General features: G+C 42.7%; 1 protein-coding gene across 8 annotated transcripts in view; it reads left to right on the top strand.

Annotated features, from left to right (window-relative positions):
• Positions 1 to 8,685, top strand: part of meis2a (Meis homeobox 2a) — a 79,533-nt gene extending 70,848 nt beyond the window's left edge. For 3 of the 8 annotated variants that reach the window (XM_034857914.1, XM_034857912.1, XM_034857913.1), the window contains exons 10-12: positions 1,153 to 1,211; positions 2,937 to 3,047; positions 6,870 to 8,685. In XM_034857914.1, coding sequence (XP_034713805.1) covers positions 1,153 to 1,211; positions 2,937 to 3,047; positions 6,870 to 7,183 — 484 coding nt within the window. In that variant the 3' untranslated portion in view covers positions 7,184 to 8,685. Of the gene's footprint in view, positions 1 to 1,152; positions 1,212 to 2,936; positions 3,048 to 3,520; positions 3,620 to 6,869 lie in introns of all 8 variants that reach the window. The other 5 variants (XM_034857916.1, XM_034857917.1, XM_034857918.1 and 2 more) reach the window with 3 other exon arrangements.
• The last annotated feature ends 1,283 nt before the right edge of the window (positions 8,686 to 9,968 follow it).

The raw sequence follows: 9,968 nt of genomic DNA, 5'->3' as shown, positions 1-9,968 counted from the left end.
CTCTCTCTCTCTCTCTCTCTCTCTCTCTCTCTCTCTCTCTCTCTCTCTCTCTCTCTCTCTTTCTCTCTCTCCTCTGTATTTTGGAACCAGCAAAGGACTCCATGCTGGACAGCTCCTGACGTGATTTGAAACCACTCTTTAATATTAACCACATGGTGGTACCTGTAGTGCTAAGTCCACGCTATGTTTTTACTATGATTGAGTAGGAAAGTGAATGAGATAGTGAGAAAAAGGGGGTAAAAGAGGGAGAAAGGTGGAGAGTTTGCTTGGCTTGAGTGGCCAGCTTGCATTTGACACAGCCCAAGGCATCTCCGTTATAAAGGTTGCCCCTGGCTGGCAGTCACCTCCAGATGACCTGGGTTCTCCACTGGAAAAGCCGCAGGAGCAAGGCCGGCTGGGGAGGCTTTGTGGAGCTGCACTTATTCGCTGCTGTGGTGGTGATAAAACTTCAGACAGCCTAATTGATGGTTCTCGCTGACATAACAATACCTCGTGAAAGCACGGAGTGGCCCATGCCTGGTCCTCATTTCTTGACAGCTGGAAGGGGAGCAGAACCCCCTACAATGCAGCCAGAGTGGGGGTCCCACAGAGGGGAAGGGTGTAGGTGGGGGTGGATTGGTGGGGAGTAATGAAAGGAACCATTTGTACCCTCCACTTTGCTAACTCAAAGCTTACTTTGAAATTCCAGTGGGTGATAACACCCCAGAAATAACGTGGAGAAGGAACTGTAGACATGATACTGGACACTATGTATAAAGTTGCAATGTGCAACTGGCTGCAGGAAAGAGAGAGGGATGTGCCACGGTGAGGGTTCTTCTGTGCCCAAGCTGCACTTAATACTTGAGGAATGTGTCCCTGGTGCCCATAGCAACCAAACGTAATCAAAAGCTTTATTAAAAGAGGGGGGAATAGATCATAAGGAACATTAAAAGTATCCCTCGCTGGGTTCCCAGGTCAGCACACAATTGTCCTTTTGTTTGTTGCTGTTTTGTTGTGAGCGCCTCTCTCAAGGACTCGGTGGCTAATGTTGCCATTAAGTCATGCAAAACTGGTTTGTCTTTGTAGTGGCCTGTGATGAATCTTTCTGTGTGTGAATGCAGGGTGATTTAACGTTTGTTTTTCCCCTCTGTCTTTTCTTCTTCTCTCTGCCAGGTTCATTAACGCCAGGAGAAGAATAGTACAGCCCATGATTGACCAGTCCAATCGAGCAGGTAAAAAAAAAAAGAAAGAAACAACAACCCAGCCAAACTACAGCAGTACTGCTACTCTCTTTCCTCCCTCAGCATGAAGACACCCTTCCCAAATCCTTTACTTGCATGCACATCAAGCCTGGAGCCCAGATTTGTTAAAAGGGGCACCCTACATCTTACCCAAAAATCTACTTCCTCTCCCTCCCTTCATCCCCTGTTCTGTTTTCTGTATGAGTTGCGTTCAGCAGTGGTACGACCCGTTTGCTGATTGAATCTAATTGCCGATTTCCCAGTCTAAGTGAAGAGAGAGGTATATAAGCACTCTCTCTGTGAATTACTAATTGGACACAAGAGGAGTGCCAGAAATGCTAGCAGCAATTTAGGAGTTATCTTTTTTTTTTGGGGCTATTTTGTTTTTAAATTTTTTTCCAGTCCAGGGTTAGTGGAGGATTCCCCTCCCCCTTTCTGCTGCATTTTTTTATTCCCTCAAGAATCCCTGTTCTGAATTTTGATATAAAGTCATCCAGCCCATTCCCTATATCAAGACTGCTAAATAGCTACTTACGTACCTACTACATTACTACTGTAATGTATTTTCATGAAAACTGCCCTTAGGAGGGAGACTGAGTTTAATACGGTGCATAGATTAAATCAGATATGATGTTTTCATTTAACTCCAACGCAGGGAGAGATTTTAATATCTTTAAAACAGATTATGGAAAGCTTCATGTTGTTAATTGATAACAATGTATCAATGTATGTATTGTGGTCAGATTACAAAAAGCTCTAACTGAGTAGTAAACATGCCAATCTGTGATCCCATGGAATGATTCAGTCACCCTAAGCTTCATTGACTTTGGCATTACCAAAATAAAGCCAAGTAATTTGTCTCAGGGTGGGAAAAGCTGTTTCTGTTGATTAGCAAGCTCCCTGTCTTAAAAAGGTCCACACACACACCGCGGTGGAGATTGTTCAAAACAAACATGAGCCATGATTAAAATGAGATGCACTTCCAAATGTAGGTGACTCTTCTACAATTACTGCGCTTTTGTGTGCAATATTTGTGGGCATGCAACGGATGTGTGCCAATCAGCAATCTCTACAAAAAAAGCATGACTAACATCTCTCCCTAATTGTTATGAATTCCAGATTATCCAAGATAATACTGTTCTAGTCCTGGAATACACTATTTTCTACAGATTTCAAAGAGCGTTAGTTCTTTAGAGCTAATACTAGACCAAACAAGATACAACTGAGCAAATTGATTGCTACTGTAACTTCCGTATTATAACAGATAATTAGGTAAATCATTCAGAATATTCAGTAATGTTCAATTAGGATTGTATGTTAGTGCGAGTGCTGACTTTAGTACTGACTGGGTAAATCGCCTGCCATGGCAGAAATTCTTCTCATCTTGTCAAACTGCATGCTTTCTTCTTAGAGAACAATGTGTCTCCTGTGAGAGTGGTTTTGAATGACACTGGTGTGTGTGTGTGTGTGCGTGTTTGTCTGTGTGTGTGTGTGTGTGTGTGTGTGTGTGTGTGTGTGTGCTTGCATGCATGGGGACCTACTGTATGCGTGTTTGCATGCCACGTGTCAGTCATTGCGGTCCACAAACATGAGCACAATGTCTTACAGTATGTTTGGGCTGGAGCTGGGACAATTGCTGATTGTCTGGTGTGTTTTCTCTTCTTCTTCTTCCCACCCTCCCTCCCTTTTTCATGTCCACGTTTTGACTACAATCAGGTTTTCTTCTTGATCCTTCAGTGAGCCAAGGAGCAGCATACAGTCCAGAGGGCCAACCAATGGGCAGCTTCGTGCTGGATGGTCAGCAACACATGGGGATCCGACCAGCCGGTAAGTCAGTCCTCCGCTTCATCCCTCTGTCACGCCTGCTTCACCACACACCAGTTTCACCCTCAGTTATCGCACAGTTGATCAACACTGATCCTCTTTGTCTGTCGCATGAGATTTAGTCACCTTAGCATGGAGTAGGTAACAGTAAACCTAATATTAACAAGTGCTACACATCCATAATAACACTTCCCTTTAAAACTGCCCTTTACTGTTCCCCAGACTGTCTGCTGCCTGACTTGCTTGTTTTTTTTCTATAATACAACATAGCTGGGAAAGCCCCTTACATATGATAACATGAATTGCAAAATTAAAAAAAGTACTTACTCTACTTCTTTACATCTTTCACTTCCCCTTTCCTCATAATTTTCCATCTTACGCTAACCAACCTCATCTTCTCTATCAGTGGTTCTCCTCTGACCTCTGTGATTCAAACTCCTGCTGACCCTTTTCTGGCGTTTATCTTCTCTTTCTAGGGCCTATGAGTGGAATGGGGATGAATATGGGCATGGATGGGCAATGGCACTACATGTAACCTCCATCTTGTAAAGCAAAACGCAAAGAAAAAGGGGGAAGTAAGTACTAGGCTCTTTTCCTTGGGTTTTTTCACACTTTGGGCCTGTGGGTTTTATTTTTTCACCCACAATTCCCAGCACTACCCCTTCTTACCCTGGCCATAATTTTGCAGCGAGCTCCGACCCCCTTCTCTCTAGCAACTGTGAGCCAGCGTGCATGGCTGTTATAGCAAGATTCTTTAAGGGGTAGAAGCAAAGGTTGGGGGGGGGGGGGGACTTGAGAAAAAGGGGGAACTGTCCTGGGAGGGAGGACCCGTCAACTTGTGGCGCCAGACAACAGCAACAACAACAGAAGAAGGGGGGAAGAAACAACCAGGCATGGCATGCACAAATTTATTTATCACAACAGCACCATCGCTCTCTCCATCCCGGACAGCCAATGCAAATGTTGGACATTTAGGGAAAAAATAACATCTCCTGGGGAAGGGGCTGACGGGGAGAAATTAAGCAGGCTCCAGTGAAGCGATAAAGAAGGAGAAGTGAAACTGTCCTCCGAGTGACATAAATCTGTCTGGGGAAGGATTGATGCCCAAATTATCTTATATGCAAAGACGGGAACACCGCAGTACATTACTGCCCCTGAGCGAGATATACGGGCCGTGGGTGACATGGCCGATCCTTCACTGGGGGTTTGGTTTGAGCTGTTTAAAGGGAGGAATGTGTGTGCGTGCATGCGTGTTTGTGTGTGTGTGTGTGTGTGTGTGTGTGTGGGGGCTGTGTGTTGTGATTATTTTTTACTGGAGGGAGACAATTTAAGAGGGAGCGGGGGCCAGTGACTAGCCTGACCTGAGACTCACAGACAAGAGCACGGAGACATTGAGATACATTTATAAGGTTGTAGACACAAGCATGACTGCATCTAAAATGAGGGGATCTCTTTCACACATACAGTCTTTGTGTCACTGTCTTTCTGTCTCTCTCTCCCTCTCGCTCTTTCTCTCACACACACACAATCCCTACGCAACTAAATGGCAGCAGTCTGATTAAGCTGGCCATTCCACCTCCCGCTAGTGCCACAGTGCTGACATTTGAAAAATCAAGACATATCACATCACAAAGGCGGCAGGGCAGAAGAGATTTTATTTTAACACCTAAACTCCCTTGCCCAATGAGGCACAATATAATAACACTTACCTTGATTAAAAGAACCCTTTATATGTAAATGGAGACTGGATTTTCCAAAGGGTCAGAGCGGCAATTCTGCCGATAGAGATCATTTCACCCCTCAAGTCCTTGCTTATTCTCTCTCTGTCTCTCTCTCCCTCTCTCTCTCTTTCTCTCTCTCTCTCTCTCTCTCTCTCTCTCTCTCTCTCTCTCTCTCTCTCTCTCTCTCTTACTTCCTCTGTTATTCTCTGTCTCTCGCTCATTTTCTCTCATCCCGTCCTGTCTTTGCTAATGGCAGCAGAAAAAAAAAATCCGGAAGCAATGTTCCCTAAAACAGCCACACAGAGACAACATTTGCTCAGGTTGGCTAATTCTTAATATAGGGCTATATAATTTTGAGACTATTTAATTACGTAACATACTTTATGCTTCATGACCAATTACATTAATAGCTTAACACAGAGGAATATTATCCTCTCTTGATTTGATTACACAGCCACACAATATGGTATATTTGGTACTTAATTATGGCCAGCCATTGAGCAGGACCACTGTGCCATAACAGAAGTGCACACCCAGCCAGGGAGGCAGGCATGCAGAGATGGAGAGAGAGAGAGAGGCCCGGGCTGTCGTCAGTTATTGTCTTCAGATGGTTTTACCACTCTTGTTAATAAAGGAGGGGGTCTCAGATCTACTTACCAGAATGACTGCAGCTTACAAGACTGGAGATTACCAGCTTACAGTGTCAAAAACATCTGCTGGGCCTTTTAACAGAAGCCGCTCTAGGTTATATGGAGGTGAGGGCACCAATCATACCCCAACACCCTGAATGATTTATTTATTTTATGACCCCAGTAGTGAGGTTTTAAGAGACCTGCTCTGACAAACATGTGCATTTCAAATGAACTGACATGGAAAGAGAGTATTAGAAAATGACACAGCTTTCAACCAATGAGACTGGTCATTAATCTTGCCCTTTGCTGTCCCTTTTTTTTTTTCCTTTCTCCTTTCTGTCCTCCTCCTCTTCCCCTCACCGGGCCCTCCAGTGTAATTTCTTAATTGCAGTGTACTAAGGTGGAGGAATGCAGAGTGAGCATGCCTAGTGACCTTGCGGCAACCTCTCCCCTCCTATTACAGCTTCTAATCCCCCAGGGGTTCACATTACAAAGCAGGTCGGCCAAGACCCAATCCCAGACCCAGGCCCCCCTGGCTCCAGCAGGACCCCCTGCTCTCACTTCCCTCTCCCCAAGGTCCAGGCCTCAGGAACAGCCATGTTCCCATACTCCAGTCCCAGGCTCCAGGAGCAACCCCCCACATCTTCCTTTTTTCTTTCTGATTACAACAAACAGCCGTGTGAAAAGCCAAACAGTGGCACTGCTGAGCCAGCTCTGTGTCCCGGGTCCTGTCACAGTGTGAGAGATGCCAGCATGCTGAGGTCTCTACGCATATGGAGTGAAGTCCATCTTAAGGGACATCAATACAACCCACCTTGTTTTTTCCTTTCTTTTCTCTTTTAACTTCCTTCCCTTTTATCTTTGTTACTTTTCAAAACCTACACTCCATGCATTTAAGAGGAGAACTTTGTTTGGCTTAAACTACTTTTTATTCAGGGGTGGAAACAAGCCTTTAATGCATTCTGTCTTCGTGATACAGCTAACTGAGTCTACACCTAAATTATTTAATAACTCGTGTAAGGGATTCTAAATCAAATATGTTCACAGAGGCTCGTCCCCATGAGAGAATGCCTGTTCGGTTTGTCACTTAAGTCAGCCGGGGAATTGACTGTTCCACTTGTAATAGTATTAGCACTTCTCCACATCAATACGGCTGGTTGGTTTTCCTCTCCTCCTCCTGGACTGCAGTGCCTGTGGATGACTGAGGATCACTTTCCAACCTGAGACCTGACCACAACACTATTGGGCATTGTAAACCACTTACCATAGGCTAGAATAGCCCAGTGCAAAAAAAGTCTCTCTTTACTTGTCGAAGCTGAGAAGCGTAGTTACAGACGCGGTGTCATAAAATCCTCTAAGCCCTTTGTTGTCGAAGTTGTGTTTAAATTGAATTAAAGGCCTGTTAATGGAGAAGGAGCATGTCAAAGAAATACAACGTTTCCAAGAGTCTGTCTTTCTGTCTTTCCCTTAAGGTCTGCCAGGCATGCCAGGGGAGTACGTACCTCAGAGCGGTCCTATGGGCATGAGCATGGCCCCACCTACTTACACCAACCCTCATCAGATGACTTCTCACCCTTCCCAGCTCCGACACGGACCCCCTCTCCATGCGTACCTGCCCGACCACCCCCACGCCCACCACCCTCATCACCATCCCCACCACGCCATGCTGATGCATGGAGGACCCTCATCGCTCCCAGGAATGACCATGTCTGCACAGAGACCCCCTTTGCTCACTCCCATCGACCCCAGTACTGGAGGACAAGGCCTGGACATCCATGCCCAATAGTATAAGGGAACTTTGCTTCCACGACAACAGCAGCCACTACAAGAAACCAGTTTAAAAAAAAGAAAAGAAAGCAGCAGCCCTCAATAAATCCTTTTTTGAGACTATTTTTAAGAATAAAAAGCGAACCCTTTTGACCAGAATTTGACACTAAAGAAACAGAATTCCAGATGAGCTGTGATAAATCTTTTTTTGTTTTTGTTTTTTTTAGACTTGTCAATTTTGTTACTTTCATCCAAACGGAGGACCAAGCTGACAAGAACACTTTGTAAAGTCTTGGGCTTTTGGTAAAGATCAACAGAGGATGTTTTGACGTACACAGTGTGCAAAGAACGGACAGATGCACACGCTCAAAAACACACACTTTTCGCACACTCACTCACACACCATCATAAACATGTTCAGTACACTTTCATGTGACGCGCTCAAACACTTCTAAAATAACAATCACTCTGGAAGATTTAAAAAAGAAACAACAGACTCCAAGAGTTATAACTACTGTAGTATAAAAAGTATAGATAAATAAGTTAAAACTTGTGCATTTTCTTTCGTTGATCACATGGTTTATGTTTCTTGAGCTAGTTTTAGAATTAAAGGTTAACCTTTTCTCTCTCTCACACTGTGTGTGCTCCTTCCTGGAGGAGAAACTGTCTCGCAGCACAGCACTATAAAAGAAAAAAAACAACAAGAAGATGGAACATCTCAAACCATAGAGGGCAATCAGGTCCTGTCCCCCATAAGATCAGGGCATGATGGGAAAAGGCTGCTAAATGACACCGGATCTCTCCAGAAGATTCAGTTTGAACATTTGCCATGCCCCTCTTTTTTTGGTTCATGAATGAATGTTGCCCTGTAAGTTTTAAAGGAAAAAAAAGTTCTTTGTTTGAATTGCCCAAGCACTGGATTGTGTTGGTTTTATACATTTTTATTTTAATATTATTTTATTTTTTTGTACCCTGGACTCTCATTGGTTAGAGCCTATTGAAGGAAGCTTAATAGTGGAAAAGCAACATCCTACGGCGCTTCTTCATCTGCGGATCAACATTCTTGCCATAAGGACAATACTGACACAAACGTTGATTCTGCGGCACTGGAGAAGCATTTGATGGTTGATGCACCAAAAAACCTAAAACTAAAAAAAAAGGAAAAAAAAAACTTAAATTATGAACTCAATGCTTTTGGGTTGGGGGGGAAAGCTGAGAGAATATTGTAACAAACTTCGTACAGAGTTCAGTCTATTAATTGTTTCATGTTAGATATTCTATGTGTTTACCTCAATTGAAAAAGAATGTTTTTGCTAGTTTCAGATCTGCTGTGGCATTGATATTGTATGTCCATGAATTCCTTCCTTTTTCAGCACGTGTTCCTCACTAGATGATAAGATGCCGTCTCCCTTAAGCTTTGTCAAAAATACATTAAATACTTGTATGAGGACTGTGACGTAATGTTTAAAAGGTGTTCAGTCACAAATGCTGTAATAAATATTTCATTTTTGATTTTTGTTAGATTTGTGTGTGATTAACTGTGTTAGTCTTTATCCACATTTCCAATTTTATAGTCATGAGATTTAATTGCTTTATTCTTAATTAGAAAATGTGTTTCGGGTGCGTTGTTGCCTGTCAACAAGGTCTTATTTTTTGTGTGTGCAAATGGTGAAGAAAATACAATGGTCCCAGTTTTTCCAGCACTCTTTTTGCAGTAGCTTGTTTTACCAGACTGCCCATTTGGTTATCGAACGCCCTTTCATAATGACAATAGCAAATTAGAGTTGAAATAAATCTTGCCATGGCAATTTATTTTGGTACACAAAGATGTCCTCTAAATTATAAATAACTGTCAAATGCTAATAAAGGGTACAAATTATCCAGGAAAATCACCACCAACATATCCTAGTTTTAGACCAAAAGATAAACCGTCAGCAGTCATGTGGTCCTGGACAAAAACAAGTTACATTTATTAGGAATATTTTCTCCTTTTTTGTGTGGAAAAACATACCCAAAATGAGCTATTTACAGAAATAAATACAAATTAATAAAATGGATTAGAATTAGATGATTTGGAATGACAAAAATAGGTAAATTTAGTTTAGGTGGATTCAGCCTTCACTCTTTCCCTGGTGTTCAAACAATAGAGCAAGGAGTGGAAGTGCTCGTACAGTGAGAGCCATGGCTGTGTGTGTGCGTGTGTGTCTGTCTGTGTGTGTGTGTTTCTGCTTGTTTCTGCCGTTTTGCAGTGCCGCCTGTCGGCCTAATGTGGCACTGGCGTACAGCAGTCCCCAGCTGGGCTTTGATGGGCTATCTCCTCTCCTTCCTCTAGCTGCCTGTGTTTGCCCGCGGCCATCCGACTCCCAGCCTCGAACCAGAAACTCCGCTTTGGTACAACATGTCCTGCCCGTCCAATTGAAGTTTAAACTTCCGCTATGTTGGATTCAAGGCCTTAAACATTTTGTTCTTCAAATGTTTTCTTTAAGTTGTTAAGAACACTGCTGACTTTGTCCTATGTGTGACTAACACATGTAATAAGTGGCACGAACTATAATAATAATAATAATAGTAATAATAATTGTAATAATACAAATAATAATAATACAAATTAAAAAATAATAATACAAATTACTACTACTAACAATAATAATTATAATAATAATGTAGCATACCATTTTGTATTTAGGCCAATCAAACAAACTGCTGGGGTTTTTCGTTTATAACGTCAGTTGTGTATTGGTATTTATTCTCATGTGACTTTTTTTTCTTACTGGAATTGGTTAAAAATATATATAATATGATAT

The sequence above is a fragment of the Etheostoma cragini genome, chromosome 20 (assembly GCF_013103735.1).
Source record: "Etheostoma cragini isolate CJK2018 chromosome 20, CSU_Ecrag_1.0, whole genome shotgun sequence".
NCBI classification, from domain to species: Eukaryota; Metazoa; Chordata; class Actinopteri; order Perciformes; family Percidae; genus Etheostoma; species Etheostoma cragini.
The sequence above is the reverse complement of the archived record's forward strand: the minus strand, read 5'-3'. Positions and strand labels throughout refer to the sequence as shown.